The 24,705-nt window shown below is 42.0% G+C and overlaps 1 protein-coding gene across 1 annotated transcript in view; it reads left to right on the top strand.

Annotated features, from left to right (window-relative positions):
- slc9a6a (solute carrier family 9 member A6a) overlaps window positions 1–24,350 on the top strand; it is a 42,098-nt gene extending 17,748 nt beyond the window's left edge. The window contains exons 7-16 of the mRNA XM_061899982.1: window positions 3,193–3,334; window positions 6,787–6,892; window positions 8,458–8,546; window positions 8,650–8,763; window positions 8,847–8,958; window positions 15,542–15,695; window positions 17,335–17,365; window positions 17,491–17,576; window positions 20,466–20,571; window positions 22,038–24,350. Of these exons, the coding sequence (XP_061755966.1) occupies window positions 3,193–3,334; window positions 6,787–6,892; window positions 8,458–8,546; window positions 8,650–8,763; window positions 8,847–8,958; window positions 15,542–15,695; window positions 17,335–17,365; window positions 17,491–17,576; window positions 20,466–20,571; window positions 22,038–22,271 (1,174 nt within the window). The 3' untranslated portion in view covers window positions 22,272–24,350. The remainder of the gene's footprint in view (window positions 1–3,192; window positions 3,335–6,786; window positions 6,893–8,457; window positions 8,547–8,649; window positions 8,764–8,846; window positions 8,959–15,541; window positions 15,696–17,334; window positions 17,366–17,490; window positions 17,577–20,465; window positions 20,572–22,037) is intronic.
- The last annotated feature ends 355 nt before the right edge of the window (window positions 24,351–24,705 follow it).

The raw sequence follows: 24,705 nt of genomic DNA on the forward strand, positions 1-24,705 counted from the left end.
GGGATGGTATGGGGGTGTATTAGTGATTGTTGTAGGGTGAAAGTGTTCTAGGCAGCATGTGTGATGGTATGGGGGTGTATTAGTGATTGTTGTAGGGTGAAAGTGTTCTAGGCAGCATGTGTGATGGTATGGGGGTGTATTAGTGATTGTTGTAGGGTGAAAGTGTTCTAGGCAGCATGTGTGATGGTATGGGGGTGTATTAGTGATTGTTGTAGGGTGAAAGTGTTGTAGGCAGCATGTGTGATGGTATGGGGGTGTATTAGTGATTGTTGTAGGGTGAAAGTGTTCTAGGCAGCATGTGTGATGGTATGGAGGTGTATTAGTGATTGTTGTAGGGTGAAAGTGTTCTAGGTAGCATGTGTGATGGTATGGGGGTGTATTAGTGATTGTTGTAGGGTGAAAGTGTTCTAGGCAGCATGTGTGATGGTATGGGGGTGTATTAGTGATTGTTGTAGGGTGAAAGTGTTCTAGGCAGCATGTGTGATGGTATGGGGGTGTATTAGTGATTGTTGTAGGGTGAAAGTGTTCTAGGCAGCATGTGTGATGGTATGGGGGTGTATTAGTGATTGTTGTAGGGTGAAAGTGTTCTAGGCAGCATGTGTGATGGTATGGGGGTGTATTAGTGGTTGTTGTAGGGTGAAAGTGTTCTAGGCAGCATGTGTGATGGTATGGGGGTGTATTAGTGGTTGTTGTAGGGTGAAAGTGTTCTAGGCAGCATGTGTGATGGTATGGGGGTGTATTAGTGGCCAAGGCATGGCTAACTTACACATCTGTGAAGGCACCATTAATGCTGAAAGGTACATACAGCTTTTGGAGCAACATATGTTTTCATGGACGCCCCTGCTTATTTCAGCAAGACCATGCCAAGCCAGGTGTTCCAACAGCGTGGCTTCATAGTAAAAGAGTGCAGGGTACTAGACTGGCCTGCCTGTAGTCCAGACATTGAAAATATGAAGGCTTAAAATAGGAGGCAGGAGACTGTTGAACAACTTAAGCTGTACATCAAGCAAGAATGGGAAAGAATTCCACTTCAAAAATGTGTCTCCTCAGTTCCCAAACCTGCACTGAGTGTTGTTCAAAGGAAAGGCCATGTAACACACTGGTAAAAATGCCTTTTTTGACATGTGTTGCTGCCATTACATTCCAACTTCCTGATTATTTGCAAAACAAATAACATAGGTTTGTCAGTGTGAAGATGAAATATCTTGTCTTTGCAGTCTATTCAATTGAATATAAGTTGAAAGGGATTTGTTTTAATTGAGCATTTACACAAGGTGACAACTTCACTGCTTTTGAGTGTTGTAATTGCGTGACGGCCAATTATGCAATGTCCACCGTAGTATCTGTACAATAATGCTGCTTTCTGCCATTCCTAAAGTGTGGCAATAGCTTGCCAAATAGTGAGCACAGTACTTTTCACAACTGTTTGCAACATATTCATATTCCATTCATAAACATCTTTTTAGGACATACAAACATTACACACCAATAGAAAAGTATGCATGTTCAGAATGGAGAAGTGGTTATTACAATAATGGTCATTTGTTTCGTTCTTTTCGCCACACCCACAGAGCCGACACCGCCCTGTAGTACTGATGATGATAATAATGTAGTCAATCCCTGCTCTAAGTGGCATTCTCTTACTATTTCCACAGAAGTATTCAGTCTAACATGGAGCCCTGTGGAGGCTCTAATCCCTGCCAGGAGGCTCAGATCCACACAGTGAACGGGTGCACTAAGTAGACGGTGGTGGTGGTGGTGGTGGTGATCGTGGTGTGTTTTTGGGACAAATCGGTGGTCGTTCTGCTCTTTTTAGGCGGTTATAAATGAGACACAAAGACTATTGTTGTGTCCTGCGCATACTTGCCAACCCTCCCGGATTTTCCGGGAGACTCCCCAAATTCAACGCCTCTCCCGAAAACCTCCCGGGACAAGTTTTCTCCTGAAAATCTCCCGAAATTCAGGCGGAGCTGGAGGCCACGCCCCCTCCAGCTCCATGCAGACCTGAGTGAGGGCAGCCTGTTTTCACGTCCGCTTTCCCACAATATAAACAGCGTGTCCGCCCCATGACGTTATAACTGTAGAATGATCGAGGGCGAGTTCTTGGTTTCTTATCTGGGTTTATTGTTAGGCAGTTTCATTAACGTCCTCCCAGCGCGGTAACAACACACAACAACAGCAGTCATATTTTCGTCTTCCGTAAAGCAGTTCGTCTGCCGTAAACAGCAATGTTGTGACACTCTTAAACAGGACAATACTGCCATCTACTGTACATGCATATGTGACAATAACATCTACGGCTTTTAGAGAGTGCAGTGCACAACTGCGCGCACAACAAGGAGATGAAGCAGAAGAACAAGGAAGATACAGCCGTGGCGACGACGAGTAAGATAAAGAATTACGCTCGTAAGTTCCAAGCCTTAGCTGCGATTGGACCTGGATAGCCTCCTGGAAGAAGCAGTGGACTACCAAGTGCTTGGCAGTGAAGATCTTCCTCAGGAAGCAAAGATTGACCAGTTTTGGGCCATGCCAGGGAGAGATGGAAGATTCCAGACTCTAGTGCATTTGATGAAAGCACTTTTGTGCATGCCACACAGCAATGCATCATCAGAGAGGGTGTTCAGCATGGTTAGAAAAACAGTGACAGAGAATAGAACAAGGATGGACAATTCAACCCTTAACTCAACAATGAGTAGATGAGTGTTATGTGTGTGTACATGTGTAAATAAATGAACACTGAAATTCAAGTATTTCATGTATATTTATAAATATACATGAAATACTTGACTTGGTGAATTTTAGCTGTAAATATACTCCTCCCCTCTTAACCACGCCCCCAACCTCCCGAAAGCAGGGGTCTCAAGGTTGGCAAGTATGGTCCTGCGTAAGTCCTGTCACACTTGTTGCAAAGTTGTACTCAGGAACCCTGCAGGGTTTGCATTCTTTTCTTGTGCCGCTCCACATAAATTTAAGGACAGGTCATTGGTTCCTACTGGGATGGGATTTGGTTTGTTTGTCATGCAACCCTGATGATGTTTTACCCCCGACACTAACATGGACCACATGACTTCACCTCTGTCTAAATCTTTCTCAGGCAGTGATCCTAATAACCGTATTTCAACCTTGCCCAGGACAATAGTGAAGAAGGACATGTACAGTTTGTCTCTTACGCTGCTTTCTTTGCGCTGTCAGGTCCATCGTGGCGTACCAGCCAGAAGGCGACAACAGCCACACTTTCGAGGTCATGGCCTTGCTCAAGTCCTTTGGGATGTTCCTCGGCATCTTCAGCGGCTCCTTCGCTCTGGGCGTGGCCACCGGAGTCGTCACGGCGCTCATATCCTTGAGTGAATGTGTTTCATTCTATTTACCACCATTAGCCATCCACCATATTGGAAACGAAAAACTGAGATGAAAAATGAAGCCGCAATCGGCGACAGGCGCAGTTTTCCTAAATGAAAAAACTTAGGCATGATTTACTAAGATCCAAACACCACAAGCTAGACAGCGTGTGCAAAAATAATTAGTGGGCGTGTCACGTGATCTACTAATACTTGAAAAGTGGTGCAGACCGTCTTATTTCAATGAACTTTTTCCGTGCCTGCTTTTACCGCGAAGACGATCATTCATGCTATCATGCTCCACCTGTGCGCCAGGTGTTGAACCAGCAGCGCACATCTATCCTCTGCAACAACTTTTCTGCATCACAATCTAGACAACACAAACATACGCACACTAACACTTCATTCCGTGCATCACCAACGCATTTGTGCATTTGGAATGACTCAAACAAGACAAATGCACCACGAAAGACGTCTTTCGATGTTGGAGATACATGATGATTATATATTTCCTGTATAAAATGGTAAATGTGTTGTACTAGTGTTGCGCTTTTCTACGCCTTTTTAAGGAGCCCAAAGCGCCTTGACAGTATTTCCACATTCACCCATTCACACACACATTCACACACTGACGGTGGGAGCTGCCATGCAAGGCGCTAACCAGGACCCATCAGGAGCAAGGGTGAAGTGTCTTGCCCAAGGACACAACATACGTGACTAGGATGGTAGAAGGTGGGGATTGAACCAGGAACCCTCAGATTGCTGGCGCAGCCACTCTACCAACTTCGCCACGCCGTCCCCCATAAAAAGACCAACGACATTAAAAATATGCTGGCAGATTTGAAATTATTTTAATCAGAGCTTTAAGTCCCCCAGCTATAAAATTGTAAAAGGAAATTGCTGAATAGACGATATGTCTACTATTTTATACTTCTTCCCTCCCACAATGTGGACACACACGTAGGAGTGTGGCGTGCGCAGCGCAAGCAGGGATGTGTGGAGTGTCGCTGTGCACATCCTTCTGACACCTGCTAAATAATGCTCCCAAAAAATCACACTGCACGTGCTAAATAATCCCATTTGCATCTTCTCCTGGTATTGTGGACGTTTTGATAATCAGCATATATTTTGCATATTAATGAAGACAGAGACGCGTCTTCTTCTACTATTTTGCACCCGTTTTAGTACACACAAACATTTACTGTTTTCTTTACATTTCAATAACAATTTCAGTGTGCATGACAAAGTGTCTCCAGTTGAACCATCAATTGAAACATACAGTTTTTCCATTTTGTCAAGTCGCCCTAAGTTCTTTTTCTTCAAACTGTTGCCTCTTTAAACACTTTGTCATCAGTTTTGTGGCTTAATGTTTGCTGCGGTCGCCGCCATTAACACTAGGTCTGGGCTTAGCAGCACATACAGCGTTGTTCTGCTTCTATACATTTTAAGGTGACTTCTCAGGTGTTATTGTGTGAAAACTCGTCTTTAACCCTCCCCATTTCATTTCTGCGTGAGTGAATTGTCTTCTTCTGACATGCTGTATGTAGAAAGCCCGCGTCAGGGACTACTTTCTCTGCACACGACAGCATGTCTAGGTCGCCCTCAGACCAGGCTTCCATCGTTGCTTCCAGTCATCCCGATGCTCCATACATTTAACCAGTTCCTTGGTACTCTGAGCTCCTGCATCCTTCTTGAGTATGTTCACGTATGTTAGTGTGGTTTTGATTGATTGATTGATACTTTTATTAGTAGATTGCACAGTACAGTACATATTCCGTACAATTGACCACTAAATGGTAACACCCGAATAAGTTTTTCAACTTGTTTAAGTCGGGGTCCACGTTAATCAATTCATGGTACAAATATATACTATCAACATAATACAGTCATCACACGAGTTAATCATCATAGTATGTACATTGAATTATTTACATTATTTACAATCCGGGGGGTGGGATGAGGAGCTTTGGTTGATATCAGAACTTCAGTCATCAACAATTGCATCAACAGAGAAATGTGGACATTGAAACAGTGTAGGTCTTATTTAGTAGGATATGTACAGCCAGCAGAGAACATAGTGAGTTCACATAGCATAAGAACAAGTGTATACATTAGAAGTACATTTGAGTTGTTAATAATCCGGGGAGATGGGATGTGAATGGAGGAGGGTATTAGTAAAGTGTTGAAGTTGCCTGGAGGTGTTGTTTTAGAGCGGTTTTGAAGGAGGATAGAGATGCACTTACTTTTATACCTGTTGGGAGTGCATTCCACATTGATGTGGCATAGAAAGAGAATGAGTTAAGACCTTTGTTAGATCGAAATCTGGGTTTAACGTGGTTTGTGGAGCTCCCCCTGGTGTTGTGGTTATGGCGGTCATTTACGTTAAGGAAGTAATTTGACATGTACTTCGGTATCAAGGAGGGGACGTCCTCTTGACCGATGCCCATGTGTTGGTTCCCACAGCACCAATTTGCTGGCTGCCAGCTCCTGATGTCTTTGGCAGTGTCCTGCTAGTCTCATTCTCCTTACAGCAATCTTTCTCGCTCACCCTTGGTATTTCTTTGTAGAGGATTCTGTTGGTCACATGCGCACTCTTGTTGATGTTAAGCACTGCACGCAGCATCCTGGTGTAGCATCCATCCAGATAATTCTCCAGGATTGGCTTCAGGGTCCAGCGTTCACTGCCTTAGAGGAGAACGGACTCAACTGTCGCGTAGAAAAAGCTGAGTTTGATTTGGCGTAGGTTGGAGTTCCATACACTGGTCATGCTGTTCAGGGCCCTCCTTTCTCCCTTTTAGATCCTGCTCAGTTGAGTTGACCCATGAGCCCAGGTATTTGAAGTCCTCAACTTCTTTCAGCACAGTGCCTCCTGCTGTTACCAGAGGTTGATGTTCAGTTTTCTTGGCATTTAGCCTAAGGCCAACCTTGGCGCACTCTAGTTCTACCCTGTGTAGTAGTTCTGGTTGTTGGAGAGCAGACTGATGTCATCCGCATAGTCAAGGTTGTCGACTCGACTTCCTTGGTGTCAGCGTGAAGCCAAGTTCCTGCTCCCGCCCATTGATTGACTTCCTGAGCGCAGGATCAAGGACTGTGATGAAGAGGAAGGGGTCTAGTGTATCCCCTTGTACAACTCCAGCCTGGATGTCAAACTCCTCGCTGTTGCCATCTGGGGTCACCACCCTGGCCCTTGTTCCTGCGTACATGCACTCCATACATCAGCGTATAATTATTGGCCACTGATTGTATCGTACATCTGTAATAAATAAAAAAAAAAGCAGTTAATTCCACAGGATGATAGACAGGCAGAGAAAAGGTCCAGCCAAACTATACCAAGATGGCATAGAAAAACGGGGGCAAGATCTCGGTCAAAACGGAGGTACATCAATGGTCTTTTTGTGTCAGGAAAAGTCTGCTTCTCTTGTTGACCACCTTGACAAAGCGCCTGCACGTCACAAAGTTCACCAAGCTAAGAGATTTCCAGCTGCTGGAGACGGCCTTGTTCTTCCTCATGTCATGGAGCACCTTCCTTTTGGCTGAGGCTTGTGGCTTCACAGGTAACCTACATGCACACACATGCACACACGCACGCACACACACACACACACACACACGCACATGCACCTAGTCCAGGGGTAGGGAACCTATGGCTCTAGAGCAGTGGTTCTCAAACTTTTTTTGTCATCCCCCACTTTGGACAAGGGGGAATTTTCAAGCCCCATCTGCCCCCATCGCCCAAACAGAACCCTAATGCCAAGATTAACATTTTCAAATGTATTGAACATCAAGTAACATCAAGTTGTATACATTCAAACTCAATAACATAAAATAACATCAAGTTCAATATTAAATAAAATAACTGTGCAGCTGTGGTGTAACTTGCATCAAGTTCAATAATATATCAAATAACTTGCATCAAGTTCAATAATATATCAAATAACTTGCATCAAGTTCAATAATAAATTAATTAAAATTGCCACTTTTTTTGTGTTTTGATCAAATTTACCGCGCTCACAACATTTGTTAAAACCTCATTGAGTTCGGGGCTGAGCTGCCTTGACGCGAGTGCTTCCCGGTGAATGACACAATGTGTCCAATGCGCATTTGGCGCAACCCTCTTTATTAGAGCCTGCTGCCCGTTTCTTGACCCTGCCATGGTCTGTGCGCCATCAGACCAAAAGCCCACACAGTTTTCCCATTTAAGGTTATGTTCTTTGAGGAAAATGTCCATTATCTTGAACAGCTCATCAGCACTGGCTCTATTTTTTTTTTTGTATTTGCAAAACAGCAAATTCTCGCACAGTGACTCGCCATTCACAAAGCGGACGTATCACGTATGCGATGAACAGGCAGTCTTTATTGCCGTCAGTAGCTTCGTCCACTTGTAAAGCAAAACGACTTTCTTTTAATTTGTCTACGAGTTGTTCCTCAAGATCACTTGCAATGTCGCATATACGTCTCGCAACTGTGTCGTTTGACAGTGATTTACAGTTTGTATAGAAAATGGGGTTGTAAAAAAAAAATCTAAGAATATCATTTAAAAAAAATAAAAAATTAAAGTTAAATTTCCTCCCATTTCTCGCGCCCCACCTGTCATGTCTCTATTCTCCACCACACTTTGAGAAACGCTGCTCTAGAGCCAGATGCGGCTCTTTTGATGACTGCATCTGGCTCTCAGATAAATCTTAGCTGACATTGCTTAACATGATAAGTAATTAATATTTCTGCTGGTAATCACAGTGTTAAAAATAATGTTTAAATTATAAAACATTCTCAAGCATTTTAATCCAACCCTCCGTTTTCTATCGCACCTGTTCAAGATGTCGCATTAATGGAAATAAGTATTATATTTATTATTGGTTGACTTTTAGAATAACAATGTTAATAAAAAGAATAAGATACTTATTATACTCTTAAAATGTCCGTCTTTTTTAAAAAAATGCACGCATTTCGTTGCATTCAGTGTTAAAAAATATTATATGGCTCTCATGGAAATACATTTTGAAATATTTGGCTTTCATGGCTCTCTCAGCCAAAAAGGTTCCCGACCCCTGACCTAGTCCAACCACCTGTCAATAGTCTTGTTACAATTAATGGTGACCTCCTGGCTGCTTTGCATCAGGCGTGGTCGCAGTGTTGTTCTGCGGGATCACCCAGGCCCACTACACCTTCAACAATCTGTCGCCCGAGTCCCAGGACAGGACCAAACAGGTCAGACCAGAACGATGACAATTTAAAAAAAAAAAAAATGTATTCGCCAATCCGTCAAGAATGTCAGTCGCTTTTATTTTGAAAGCCTGGTTTTGCCTTGCAGCTGTTTGAGTTGCTGAACTTCCTGGCGGAGAACTTCATTTTCTCCTACATGGGTCTGACCCTGTTCACCTTCCAGAGCCACGTCTTCAACCCCATGTTCATCGTCGGGGCTTTTGTATCCTTTGGGACAATTAACCAAGAACTAGCTAGCTCATCATCCTCTGGCCCGCTGTTGTCCTTACCCTCTATCTCAACCAGGTGGCAGTGTTCCTGGGCAGGGCGGCCAACATCTACCCCCTCTCCTTCCTCCTCAATCTGGGCCGACGCAACAAGATCAGATCCAACTTCCAGCACATGATGATGTTTGCAGGTCAGTCAACAGCATATAACAGTATAGTAGTACCTCTCTTTTATTCAGTAATCGGTTCTGAAAGATCCGACAAAAACCCAATCGGAAAAATGGATGCCACTTAACCCGTTCCAGTCGCCCAAAAATAAGTAATTATGTACGGAATAATTTCTAGTTTTAAAATGCAAAAAACACACAAATGATGAATAGATTGTATTAATTAACATTTAACGCCACTCACTGGATCGGTTCGCAGCCGAGTGTGAAGCGACCGGAATGAGAATCAGCACCTCCAAGTCCGAGTCCATGGTTCTCGCCCGGAAAAGGGTGGAATGCCATCTCCGGGTTGGGGAGGAGACCCTGCCCCAAATGGAGGAGTTCAAGTACCTAGGAGTCTTGTTCGCGAGTGGGGGAAGAGTGGATCGTGAGATCGACAGGCGGATCGGTGCGGCGTCTTCAGTAATGCGGACGTTGTACCGATCCGTTGTGGTGAAGAAGGAGCTGAGCCGGAAGGCAAAGCTCTCAATTTACCGGTCGATCTACGTTCCCATCCTCACCTATGGTCATGAGCTTTGGGTCATGACCGAAAGGATAAGATCACGGGTACAAGCGGCTGAAATGAGTTTCCTCCGCCGTGTGGCGGGGCTCTCCCTTAGAGATAGGGTGAGAAGCTCTGCCATCCGGGAGGAGCTCAACGTAAAGCTGCTGCTCCTTCACATCGAGAGGAGCCAGATGAGGTGGTTCGGGCTTCTGGTCAGGATGCCACCCGAACGCCTCCCTAGGGAGGTGTTTAGGGCACGTCCAACTGGTAGGAGGCCACGGGGAAGACCCAGGACACGTTGGGAAGACTATGTCTCCCGGCTGGCCTGGGAATGCCTCGGGATCCCCCGGGAAGAGCTAGACGAAGTGGTTGGGGAGAGGGAAGTCTGGGTTTCCCTGCTTAGGCTGTTGCCCCCGCGACCCGACCTCGGATAAGCGGAAGAAGATGGATGGATGGATGGATTAACGCCACTCTTGACGTTAAATGTTAATTAGATGTTTGGTGGATGATTGGAGAGGGAGGTGGATAAAGCTGCTGAGGCCACCTTCAAATGAGGCTACATGTTTTTATTCAATAGTGCTGCTCCCGTTGTGGCTTGTTTCTTTTTCATAGCTCGGTTGGTAGAGCGGCCGTGCCAGCAACTTGAGGGTTGCAGGTTCGATTCCCGCTTCCGCCATCCTAGTCACTGCCTTTTGTGTCCTTGGGCAAGACACTTTACCCACCTGCTCCCAGTGACACCCACACTGGTTTAAATGTAACTTAGATATTGGGTTTTCACTATGTAAAGCGCTTTGCGTCACTAGAGAAAAGCGCTATATAAATATACTTCACTTCACTTCACTTTTATTGGACTCAATAAAAAAAACTACAGAGATTAAGTGAATTACGTCAGAGATTCTTCTTTTGGGGCGATCGACTCCGCGAAATGATACTCGGGCAAACAGACAAGCAGCGCTGCATCTATTAATTATTTTAGTAATCAATGAATGTGTTTGATTAACCAAGTAATCCAATAAAACACACTTTTTTAGCTCCAATGCTCCTGCAGTCTGCTTTTGATGTTGTTCAGTGCCAGCTGACTCAGCTGAGACTTGTGCTGAATGCAGAGAAATCTAAGGCGATGTTATTTTCAAATGGCAAACATTCCAAAAACATGAAGTCCAGCTTGAAATGGTCACGACTAGGGGTGGGCAAATTAATGCGTTAATTGCGCGTTAACTCATCAATCTATTAACGCCGACAATTATTTTATCGCACATTTGCGTTTGTTGTTTACATGCTTTTATTTTGTTACCGCCTTTTCTTAAAAAGATGGGCTTCGTTGTCGAGGGGCTCTTGGTAAAGATGGAACATTTGGCAAAAATACCGGACAATTCTGCAAATTTCATGGCTGGCTTACAGCGTGGTCACTCCGGGATCACTTACGACCGCCAGACAATTCTGGATGTGGATAGATCCGTTTTGGACTGAATGACCCGTGCTTGCTAGACCGGCTAGCTAGCATGGGAATACTTTGCCGGCTACATCCAGCGGCCTGTGAAGCAGCGGAGTATATGTGTTGTCTGTCTATTTATGAATAATGCAGACGAGGAGTGTTGGCTGAGTTCTTAACCTTTGCTTTCAGAGCGTGCATATCACAACATACAAGATGCCGTCATGGCGACACAACCTATGCGCGTCACTCCTGTTGCATGCCGGGTAGGGTAGTTCTCACAACATCACAATATAGTACCATGTATACGCGTTCAGTTTATCAAAGCACCAAGCAAACAATCGGAAAATTCCCATCATATCAATTCCTAGATATTGTCATAATTATTTTAAGTGCACTATGCAGAATAAACACAACATTATTAATATTGCTACTACGGATAATTTGATCAAAAATTCCCTAAAACAGCCCACTACCTATAATATAGGTTTTTTAAACATAAGATCCCTGATAAAAAAAATGTTTCTGCTGTTACCTCAGAAATTGCCTGTTCAGATGTTATGATTGTGGCTCAGAGATTTGTATGTAGATTATATTTATTTTCCATAACAAACAGGATAACTTAAATACCCTGGCAGTGGCAATAAGCTTCAATGTTTGTATTTACATTTTTTGAGTTGATTTTCCTAAAATATGCTATTTAACTGCTACTGTTTAACAAGGACTGATTTAAATTGTGTTTGCACAACAAATGTTTTGGCGCTTTTGTTCATGTGGGAGAATATTCCAATAAAGGTGCACTACACACTACTTTTGAATTCATTATTGGGCTTTGCGTATACAATGCAGTTAATCGCGATTAATCGGAGAAATAGTGCGATTTACTTCGATTAAAATTTCTAGTCACGACATAAAAGTACTTAGGGATCATTGTTGATGAGAACTTGTCTTTTAAATCTCACATAGAAAAACTTGTGATTAAACGTACAAAAAAAACAAGTCCGGTTTTTCCTGACAAGTTAGGAAACGCTTGTTTCTGACCACATTTACACCTTTGCTGTTTTTCACTGTGCCTTAGGTTTTATTATTGGTTGTAGCAACCTGGTCCACCTTTGCACTTTGTATGCATCTTTGTCAGCCTGCAGGTTTTCTCAAATGTATAAATCACTTCCTGGTCTGGTTCCCGCTTATTTGTGTTCGTCTATGTGTCGAGTCTCCAGTCGCTACAGTTAGCAGTCACAGGACATCCTTGGTGTGTTGGTCCCTAGAGCAAACACAAGTCTCTGGAAAAAATCCTTCAGATTTGCTGCTTCATGGTCACAGAATGAATTACAAAAGGATCTGAGACCACAGGAACTCATCCCTTTGGGGGAATTTCAGGCCAATTCAAAAGATGGACACTGTACTTGTTTTTAACTTGGTTTTAAATTGTTTTTATTGAAACAAATTATATTTTGCCTGTTTTTTTGTTTATGTTTTAAGTCATTTCTACTTTTAACAATAGTGTGTGACTGCTCCTGTTTTTTGTTGTTTTAGTTGGGACCGAAGTCCCTTTGTGACAGAGGACCTTATTGAATTTCTAAGGTTTTATTAGGGACCGAGGACCCTATTGAATTTCTAAAGTTTTATTATTATTATTATTATTTATTGTTATACCGCTGCCTCTTTGAGCTGTAATTTGACCCCCTTAACATGCTTCAAAACTCACCACACATCAGGACTGGCGAAAATTGCGATCTAATCAAAAAACCAAACCCCAAAACTAAAAATTGTGCTCTACTGCTCTTAGGAAGAAAACACAGACAAAATTGTCTGTAACTTTCAGTAGGAACGTCATAGAAACATGAAACAAAAACCACTACGTAGGTCTCAGTTAGACCTATATTTCATACACTGTGACCGGCTAAAATCAACAGGAAATTTGCTATTCCCACTTCAATACAAAAGTTGGCTAAAAAATGTTGCTTTTTTTCAAACGTTATTGTTGTTTCGGCTTCAAATAAGCACAGAAGAGGACTTGAACCCTTCTGATTAAAAGTTAAAGAAATAATTTTAATTACTACCCCGGTTTGGATGTCATGAGCCCGCAAAGAACCATTGTGCTGCTGCTGTTGTCACAAAATGCCGGCTTTCTGCTCAGACAAAACTGTAGGACTGTCATACACACATGAAACAAAAACCTCAATGTAGGTCTCACTGAGACCTATATTTCATACACTGACCGCCCCCAACTAAAATCAACAGGAAGTTTGCTATTCCCACTTCAATACAACAACTGCATTACATTCACCATGCATTAGAGTCTCAAAATGGCGACACCAAGGCGTCCTTATAAAATGCCCAAGCCACTTTACAACTGTTATTACTATGAGACTGATGTATAACACATGTGTATACAACTTTTTCTCTGTGTAATAATCCATCCATCCATCTTCTACCGCTTATCTGGGCTTGGTTCGCGGGGGCAGCAGCCAAAGCGGTCCCGTCCATTGCTGCTTTCATTTATTTATGAAACCTGTTTTTGTTGCCTTCTTGCCCAAATCACTCTTGCAAAAGAGATTTTAATCTCAATGAGTTTTTACTTGGTTACATATCGGAAAAGAAAAATGAATGAATGAATTCATTTTTAATAGATGACAGTTGAAATAAACAAGGATTTTTCTGAGGATTATTCTTTCTTCTTATAAAAACACTTAACATTAAAATTACTTTTACCAGGGGAGCATTCTTGACTTACATTTAAAAGAAAAAAAATACAACAAACCTAAACTTGTGTAGCCTAAAACCAGGTAATAGATAACAAATATATAACCAAACTAAACAAAAAGTACTATTAGATCAAGTATGAGGCATTGAGTTAGAATATGTTTAACACTTACACTTTTTTAAAAAAGTATTAAATTTAAGAGTGGTGTTTGACTTTTAGACCAACAACTGGTTAGCATTAACATACAAACTGCAGATGCACATGTTAATATTCCTTCTGCATCATAAAAGATGGCATTCGTTACCAAAATATACTTTGACCTTGTTTGTGTTTGTCTGCTGCTCTGAAATATGCGGGATGTTTGCTGCTCATATTCTGCATCTTCGATGTGGTGTTGTGGTGAAATCTCATCTTAGTTTGACAGTGCAAACATTTCACCACAATGTCATTCTCTTTCAATTTGAAATGATCACCACACCAGGTTGATTGGCAACACTAAAATCGGCCCTAGTGTGTGAATGTGAGTGTGAATGTTGTCTGTCTATCTGTGTTGGCCCTGCGATGAGGTGGCAACTTGTCCAGGGTGTACCCCGCCTTCTGCCCGATTGTAGCTGAGATAGGCGCCAGCACCCCCCGCGACCCCGAAAGGGAATAGGCGGTAGAAAATGGATGGATGGATGATCACCACACCTTTAAGAGCTTTCCTCGTCTTCTTTGTGCCATTTGCACAAATGTGTTGAGTTATTTTTTAGAGAATACAGAGTAGTTTGGGAAGAAACTAAGTTATTTTGTATAAAATACAGAAGAGATATGGAAGACACTTTGTGTTTAAGTTATTTTTTAGAGAATACAGAGTAGACAGGGAAGAAACTAAGTTATTTTACATGGAATACATAGTAGACAGGGTCCAAATTAAGTTATTTTATATAGAATACAGAGTAGACTGGGAAGAAACTTTGTGTTTAAGTTATTTTACAGAGAATACAGAGTAGACTGGGAAGAAACTAAGTTATTTTGTATAGAATACAGAAGAGACAGGAAAGACACTTTGTGTTTTAGTTATTTTATGTAGAATACATAGCAGACTGGGAATAATTTTTGTGTTTAAGTTATTCTTTAGAGACTACAGAGTAGACTTGGAAGAAACTAAGTTATTTTATATAGAATACAGAGTGGACTGGGAGGAAACTTTGTGTTTAAGTTATTTTATAGAGAATACAGAGTGGACTGGGAAGAAACTAAGTTATTTTACAAAGAATACAGAGTAGACCGGGGGGAAACTTGGTGTTTAAGTTATTTTATAGAGAATACAGAGTAGACTTGGGAAAAAACTTTGTGTTTAGGTTATTTTAAAGAGAATACAGAGTAGACTGTGAAGAATGTTTGGGTTTGGGTTGGCCCTGCGATGAGGTGGCGACTTGTCCAGGGTGTACCCCGCCTTCCGCCCGATTGTAGCCGAGATAGGCGCCAGCACCCCCCGCGAGCCCGAAAGGGAATAAGCGGTAGAAAATTGGATGGATGGATGATCACCACACCTTTAAGAGCTTTCCTCGTCTTCTTTGGGCCATTTGCTCTCTTTCCCCTTTGTCTTTGTTTTTTGAGCTGTTTCCGCCCCTCCTGCACATAAACACACATCCCCAACACCACTCCTGAATGCTCTAGTAAAGTAGTTTATTTATTAAATGAATCATAGAGGCGTCCAAATAATGTTTTTTCTGGTGTCATTTATGTATTTAATGGATGGATGGTTGCATCCCTGCAGACAAGTCTGTTATGCACAATGTTTGTCCGTCAGAAGCAGCATAAGAAAACCCCTGCAAAAGTCTTGGTTGAAAAGTTAACTCTATAAAAAGCGAGGTACCTTCTAAATGGGATTCGTTGCCTTTGTCTCGTAGTGATGTTTGTCTTCCCGTTTACTCGGCAGGACTGCGGGGCGCCATGACCTTTGCCCTGTCAATCCGGGACACGGCGACGTACGCCAGGCAGATGATGTTTTCCACCACGCTGCTGGTGGTCTTCTTCACCGTCTGGTTCTGTGGCGGCGGCACCACCCAGATGTTGTCGTGCCAGCGCATACGGTATCTTCACTCTGGTCATCAGGGATGGCAAAACAAGACCTACACAGACACTCCAAAATTGTATCCCGGGTTTCCTATCCTCCTCATTTCATGGGGTTGTCAAAAATGTGGGACCTTAGTGTGGCATTATAGTTAGTTTAGCATGAAGCTCCCTTTGTGGGGCGGACACTGGACCACTAGCCAAGCATGACAAGGAGGACTTTTGTATGGGAGGAGCTTGTCGATCTCGTGGAATTCTTGGGAACGAGACATGAAAGCAGGGTTAATTTAATATAATTGGCAACAATAGTACAACATTTTTAACAAATACATTTTTTTAAATTAAACTCACCTATATATGTGTGTATATGTATATAGATATTTACATAAATATATATATATATATACATATATATATATATTTGTGTATGTGTCTATGTATGTGTATATATATATATATATATATATAAATACATATTTGTGTGTGTCTTTATATGTATGTATATATATATATTTTTTTATGTATATACATAGGTGTATGTATATGTGTGTATGTGTCTTTATATACATATATATATATATACACATATACATATATATATATATATATATATATATACATACATACATATATATATATATGTGTGTATGTGTCTTTATATACATATATATATATATATATATACACATATATATACATATATATATATATATATATATATTTATATATATATATATATATATGTATGTTTTAATTTTCCTAAGGGAACTGTCCTGACGAAATCAATAAAGTACTATCTATCTGTATATATATATAGATGGATAGTACTTTATTGATTCCGTCAGGAGAGTTCCTTCAGGAAAATTCAAATTTTCAGCACAATCCCATTCAAGATCAGACAAACATTACAGGGAGACAGAACAGGATCGCTGACGGGTCTGCCGGCTTCCAGCGCCCCTTACAGAAAAGGTGAGATACAGGTAAACGGGGGATGGGAGAAAAAAATAGAAGATTAAAATACAATTTAAAAAACGGTCTTAGCCTGGGCCCTGGAGAGGGGGTGCAGACTGAGGCCAAGGGGAAAAAAAACTCATAGCCATAGTACACTTCCTCTTACATGTGTGTAAGAGGGAAACATCAAACAGCAAAGAACAAAGAGGACATTAAAGTAGCGGATACAAGCAGACACTTTTACATACAGCTATGAAGAAAAAGTAAAAGAAACATATCCACTGTGGTGGCCTCTGCGGTGTTCCACGCCATCGTCTGCTGGGGTGGAGGGAGCATGGCCAGAGACAGGAGCAGACCCAACAAAGCAACCAAGACAGCCTACTCCACTCTTGGCCAGTGTCCAGTCCGAATGGATGAGCTAAGATACGTCCAAGGTGACTGAGGTGTCCGACACCTGCTCACCCGGCCAAGACACCGCGAATATATATATATATATATATATATATATATATATATATATATATATATATATATGTATATGTGTGTGTGTGTGTCTGGATAGTTTGACATGTAGGATAGAGCCTCTTTAAAAGTCTTCCCAGAGAAGTGGAAACTGAACTATCTGCAGTAATCATGCATATTTTCTCGCCAAGTGTCAAAATACTTTTGTCCATAAAGTATGTTTTACTTATTTTGTTTCTTCTCCAGAGTTGGAGTGGACTCGGATCAAGACAACTCTGTGAGTGTCGCCACATAGGTCATGTCATGCAACTTGAATATTCACTCTCATCATCTGAATATTCACTCTCATGATGTGAATATTCACTCTCGTGATGTCATTCGTACTCACTGTCTTGTCCCCAGGTGAGCATCGGCGAAGGTTCCGAGCGAAGAACCACCAAACATGAAAGTGCCTGGCTTTTCCGACTCTGGTACAACTTTGACCACAAGTATCCTCTCATACCACTATGATCAAGTGAGATGTGATGTGAGATGTTACTCAGACAATGAGATGAGAATGTCCTGGTATGAGGAGAAGATAAAGTGTGATGAGATGGAATGGAATGTGCTGATATGATGCAAATGAGACTTGGAGAGGCGAGAGCTGTGATCAGGTGACATTTTGAAGGTGAAGAGAGATGAGATGACATTTGGTGAGATGTCATGTTTTCTTGTTTCTTTAGTCCATGGTTTATCATTAAAGGAGATGGGATTTTATTGTACGATTAGATGAGATGTTAGACGTATTATGAGATGAGATTTGATGATAAGGTGAGATAACATTTGGTGAGATGTAGTGGTATGTATAGTGAGATAACATTTGGTGAGAGGTAGTGGGATATAAAGTGAGATAACATTTGGTGAGATGTAGTGGGATATAAGGTGAGATAACATTTGATGAGACGTAGTTGGATATAAGGTGAGATAACATTTGTTGAGACGTAGTGGGATATAAGGTGAGATAACATTTGATGAGACGTAGTTGGATATAAGGTGAGATAACATTTGTTGAGACATAGTGGGATATAAGGTGAGATAACATTTTTTTGAGACATAGTGGGATATAAGGTGAGATAACATTTTTTTGAGACGTCGTGGGATATAAGGTGAGATAACATTTGGTGAGACGTCGTGGGATATAAGGTGAGATAACATTTTTTTTGAGACGTAGTGGGATATAAGGTGAGATAACATTTGTTAAGACGTAGTGGGGCATAAGGTGAGATAACATTTGGTGAGACGTAGTGGGATATAAGGTGAGATAACATTTGTTGAGACGTAGTGGGATATAAGGTGAGATAACATTTGGTGAGACGTAGTGGGGCATAAGGTGAGATAACATTTGGTGAGACGTAATGGGATATAAGGTGAGATAACATTTTTTTTGAGACGTAGTGGGATATAAGGTGAGATAACATTTGTTAAGACGTAGTGGGGCATAAGGTGAGATAACATTTGGTGAGACGTAGTGGGATATAAGGTGAGATAACATTTGTTGAGACGTAGTGGGATATAAGGTGAGATAACATTTGTTGAGACGTAGTGGGATATAAGGTGAGATAACATTCGGTGAGATGTAGTGGGATATAAGGTGAGATAAAATTTGGTGAGATGTAGTGGGATATAAGGTGAGATAACATTTGGTGAGACGTAGTGGGATATAAGGTGAGATAACATTTGGTGAGATGTAGTGGGATATAAAGTGAGATAACATTTGGTGAGATGTAGTGGGATATAAGGTGAGATAACATTTGGTGAGAGGTAGTGGGATATAAAGTGAGATAACATTTGGTGAGATGTAGTGGGATATAAGGTGAGATAACATTTGGTGAGAGGTAGTGGGATATAAAGTGAGATAACATTTGGTGAGATGTAGTGGGATATAAGGTGAGATAACATTTGGTGAGATGTAGTGGGATATAAGGTGAGATTACATTTGCTGAGATGTAGTGGGATATAAAGTGAGATAACATTGGTGAGATTTAGTGGGATATAAGGTGAGATAACATTTGGTGAGACGAAGTGGGATATAAGGTGAGATAACATTTGGTGAGATGTAGTGGGATGTAAGGTGAGATAACATTTGTTGAGATGTAGTGGGATATAAGGTGAGATAACATTGGTGAGATGTAGTGGGATATAAGGTGAGATAACATTTGGTGAGACGTAGTGGGATATAAGGTGAGATAACATTTGATGAGACGTAGTTGGATATAAGGTGAGATAACATTTGTTGAGACGTAGTGGGATATAAGGTGAGATAACATTTGTTGAGACGTAGTGGGATATAAGGTGAGATAACATTTTTTTGAGACGTAGTGGGATATAAGGTGAGATAACATTTGGTGAGACGTCGTGGGATATAAGGTGAGATAACATTTTTTTTGAGACGTAGTGGGATATAAGGTGAGATAACATTTGTTAAGACGTAGTGGGATATAAGGTGAGATAACATTTGGTGAGACGTAGTGGGATATAAGGTGAGATAACATTCGGTGAGATGTAGTGGGATATAAGGTGAGATATCATTTGGTGAGATGTAGTGGGATATAAGGTGAGATATCATTTGGTGAGATGTAGTGGGATATAAGGTGAGATAACATTTGTTGAGACGTAGTGGGATATAAGGTGAGATAACATTTGGTGAGACGTAGTGGGATATAAGGTGAGATAACATTCGGTGAGATGTAGTGGGATATAAGGTGAGATAACATTTGTTGAGACGTAGTGGGATATAAGGTGAGATAACATTTGATGAGACGTAGTGGGATATAAGGTGAGATAACATTTGTTGAGACGTCGTGGGATATAAGGTGAGATAACATTTGTTGAGACGTAGTGGGATATAAGGTGAGATAACATTTGTTGAGACGTAGTGGGATATAAGGTGAGATGACATTTGATAAGACATAGTGGGATAATGACTTGAGATGCATGAGATAAGATGACATGAGGAGAGCTGAAATGAAATGAGATATAAAGTGATGATTGATGAGACACATCCAGTTTTAGGAGATGAGATTTGATACCAAGGTGAGTCAAGATTGTCTACTAAATATCAGAGGAGGGGGCGATGAAATGAGATGTAATGAAGTATGAGATGTAATGAAGTATGAGATGTGAAGTAGGATGAGGTCGTCGTGCAATCAGATGAGATGGAGTGTACCTAATGAAGTGGCCAGCGAGTTTCTGTGTTGTGATTCACTGTGTTGGCCAGCAGGGGGACAGCCGCCTTATCTTTGCTGTCATTGTGTGCACATGTGTGTGTGTGTGTGTGTGATGTGAAGTGTTATTCCTCACTGTGTGTGAAGTGTAGAAACCTTAAGTGGATCCCTCAGCTACCTGAAGCCCATCCTGACCCACAGCGGCCCCCCCCTCACCGCCACGCTGCCCCCCTGCTGTGCCCCCCTGGCCCGCCTCCTCACCAGCCCGCAGGCCTTGGAGGTCAGACATGTTTGCTGCTTAAAGGCCTACTGAAAGCCACTACTAGCAACCACGCAGTCTGGTAGTTTATATATCAATGATGAAATATTAACATTGCAACACATGCCAATACGGCCGCTTTAGTTTACTAAATTGCAATTTTAAATTTTCGCGCGGAAGTATCATGCTAAACGTCTCGGTATGATGACGTGTGCGCGTGACGTCACGGATTGTAGAGGACATATGTTCCAGCATCGTTCCCAGCTATTAAGTCGTCCGTTTTCATCGCATAATTCCACAGTATTCTGGCCGACTGTGTTGCTGAATCTTTTGGAATTTGTTCAATTAAAAATGGAGACGTCAAAGAAGAAAGCTGTAGGTAGGAAGCGGCGTGTTGCGGCCGCCTTTAGCAACACAAACACAGCCTGTGTTTCGTGGTTTACATTCCTGAAAGATGACGGTCGGTCAAGCCAACACGGTTGGATTGGACCACACACACAAAGTACAGTATATTATGCAGCGATCATTTCGAAAGATTGTGTTTCGAAGAGGGTCCCTCGCGAAGGGCAGAGATGGGCATCGCCACCACCCGTCGACTGGTGCTGAAGAATGGTACGACCATATAAATGATAAATGGGTTGTACTTGTATAGCGCTTTTCTACCTTCAAGGTACTCAAAGCGCTTTGACACTAGTTCCACATTTACCCATTCACACACAACATTCACACACTGATGGAGGGAGCTGCCATGCAAGGCGCCAACCAGCACCCATCAGGAGCAAGGGTGAAGTGTCTTGCTCAGGACACAACGGACGTGACGAGGTTGGTACTAGGTGGGATTTGAACCAGGGACCCTCGGGTAACGCACGGCCACTCTCCCACTGCGCCACTCTCCCACTATCACTAAAACACTAGTAACACAATAAGCAGATAAGGGATTTTCCAGAATTATCCTTGTAAATGTGTTTGATAACATCTGAATCGCTCCCGGCCCTGTGATGAGGTGGCGACTTGTCCAGGGTGTACCCCGCCTTCCGCCCGATTGTAGCTGAGATAGGCGCCCGCGACCCCAAAAGGGAATAAGCGGTACAAAATGGATGGATGGATGAATCGCTCCCACTGTATAGTCTTTTTTTTTTTTTTAGTCCTTCACTCTCACTTTCCTCATCCACAAATCTTTCATCATTGCTTTCTCGGTCTGAATCGCTCTCGCTGCTGGTGGCCATTATTGTAAACAATGTTCCAATGTGAGGAGCTCCACAACCCGTGACGTCACGCGCAGATCGTCTGCTACTTCCGGTACAGGCAAGGCTTTTTTTATTAGCGACCAAAAGTTGCGAATTTTATCGTTTCAGCAAAAATATGGCAATATGGCGAAATGATGAAGTACGACACATAGAATGGAGCTGCTATCCCCGTTTGAATAAGAACATCTCATTTCTGTAGGCCTTGAAGTCTGTGTAGTCACTTCTGCTCTTGCGTCTCAGAACGAGTGTCAGATCAAAGACGACGACGACGACTCCGACCTCATCCTGACGGACGGCGACATCAACCTGAACTACGGCGACGTCGCCGTCAGCACGGACGCCACGGGGGCGTGCAGCCAGGACGACCCCGACCGGGAGCTGGCGTGCGGCGACCAGGAGCTGGTGATGAGGGGCACACGCCTGGTGCTGCCCATGGACGACTCGGAGCCGCCCTTCACAGACCCCCGCTTCTGAAGGCCCCCCCCCCCCCCCTCACCCCCGCACGCCACTTCCTTCTTCGTGCTTCTTCACTTCCGTCCTTCAGCGCGTCTACCTCATCACGCCGCCATCTTCCCTCCACCGTAACACGTCGATGTCCCCTGACAGCGTGTGTCGTCATGGTAACCGCCACAGTGCCAACTCTCATGTCCATGTCGGAAGTAAGAAGGAGGAACGAGGGCCACCAGGTAGCTAGCCTTCTCTTCCATGCTTTCAGACCTCCACCAAGGCTGAACAAATGTAGATTATTACAAAAAAATACATTTTCACATCAATCCTATTTGTGACCATTCTTCATCCATTCCAAAACATTCACAATGGATTAAATGATGTTGTTCCCGCTAAAGATCAATCCTGGAGTAGATGTAGAGCAGGGGTCATCAACGCCAGGTCGCCCGCTGGCCTGTTCTAAAAATAGCTCAAATAGCAGCACTTACCAGTGAGCTGCCTCTATTTTTTTAAATTGTATTTATTTACTAGCAAGCTGGTCTCGCTTTGCTTGACATTTTTAATTCTGAGAGAGACAAAACTCAAATAGAAATTGAAAATCCAAGAAAATATTTTAAAGACTTGGTCTTCACTTGTTGAAATAAATTCATTTATTTTTTTACTTTGCTTCTTATAACTTTCAGAAAGACAATTTTAGAGAAAAAACACAACCTTATAAATGATTTTAGGATTTTTAAACACATATACCTTTTTACCTTTTAAATTCCTTCCTCTTCTTTCCTGGCAATTTAAATCAAGTTATTTATTTTCTTTATTGTAAAGAATAATAAATACATTTTAATTTTATTCTTCATTTTAGCGTCTGTTTTTTCGACAAAGAAATATTTGTGAAATATTTCTTCAAACTTAAAATTATTCAGGCAAATCTAGAAAATCTGTAAAATCAAATTTAAATCTTATTTCAAAGCCTTTTGAATTTCTTTTAACATTTTTGTTCTGGAAAATCTAGAAGAAATAATGATTTGTCTTTGTTAGAAATATAGCTTGGTCCAATTTGTTATATATTCTAACAAAGTGCAGATTGGATTTTAACCTATTTAAAACATGTCATCAAAATTCTAAAATTAATCAGGAAAAATGACTAATGATGTTCCATAAAAAATGTTTTCAAAAAGATTTAAATTAGCTAGTTTTTCTCATCTTTTTTTTTTGGGTTGAATTTTCAATTTTAAAGAGTCGAAATTGAAGATAAACTATGTTTCCAAATTTAATTATCATTTTTTTTTCCTGTTTTCTCCTCTTTTAAACCATTCAATTAAGTGTTTTTTTCATCATTTATTCTCGACAAAAAAACCTTCTGTAGAAGGAAAAAAAAAAATGTACGACAGAATGACAGACAGAATTCCATCCATCCATCCATCCATCCATCATCTTCCGCTTATCCGAGGTTGGGTCGCGGGGGCAACAGCCTAAGCAGGGAAACCCAGACTTCCCTCTCCCCAGCCACTTCGTCTAGCTCTTCCCGGGGGATCCCGAGGCGTTCCCAGGCCAGCCGGGAGACATAGTCTTCCCAACGTGTCCTGGGTCTTCCCCGTGGCCTCCTACCGGTTGGACGTGCCCTAAACACCTCCCTAGGGAGGCGTTCGGGTGGCATCCTGACCAGATGCCCGAACCACCTCATCTGGCTCCTCTCGATGTGGAGGAGCAGCGGCTTTACTTTGAGTTCCTCCCGGATGGCAGAGCTTCTCAGCCTATCTCTAAGGGAGAGCCCCAAACTCATTTCGGCCGCTTGTACCCGTGATCTTATCCTTTCGGTCATGACCCAAAGCTCATGACCATAGGTGAGGATGGGAACGTAGATCGACCGGTAAATTGAGAGCTTTGCCTTCCGGCTCAGCTCCTTCTTCACCACAACGGATCGGTAGAACGTACGCATTACTGAAGACGCCGCACCGATCCGCCTGTCGATCTCACCATCCACTCTTCCCTCACCCGTGAACAAGACTCCTAGGTACTTGAACTCCTCCACTTGGGGCAGGGTCTCCTGGCATTCCACCCTTTTCCGGGCGAGAACCCGGAAAAAAAAAAAAAAAAAACAGACAGAAATACCCTTTTTTTTTATATTTATCTGTTTCCATTTATATTTATTGTGAGAATTCATGAAATCAATCAGTGTTTCCACAAAGATAAATATCATCAATTATAATAAAAACATCGAGTTAAAGGTCAATTGAGGAAATTGGCTATTTCTGGCCATTTATTGAAGTGTGTATCAAACTGGTAGCCCTTGGCATTAATCAGTACCCAAGAAATAGCTCTTGCTTTCAAAAACATGGTGACCCCTGCTCTAGTTGATCTATATCTGCTACTTTAGTGTGAGATACTTCTCTGCTTTGCCTTATTTCTATTTCCTTTATTCAATGTTTGGCTGGAATTTATTCAACCAAAGCAGTTTCCTTTG

This window comes from Nerophis ophidion, linkage group LG05 (assembly GCF_033978795.1).
Source record: "Nerophis ophidion isolate RoL-2023_Sa linkage group LG05, RoL_Noph_v1.0, whole genome shotgun sequence".
Lineage (NCBI taxonomy): Eukaryota > Metazoa > Chordata > Actinopteri > Syngnathiformes > Syngnathidae > Nerophis > Nerophis ophidion.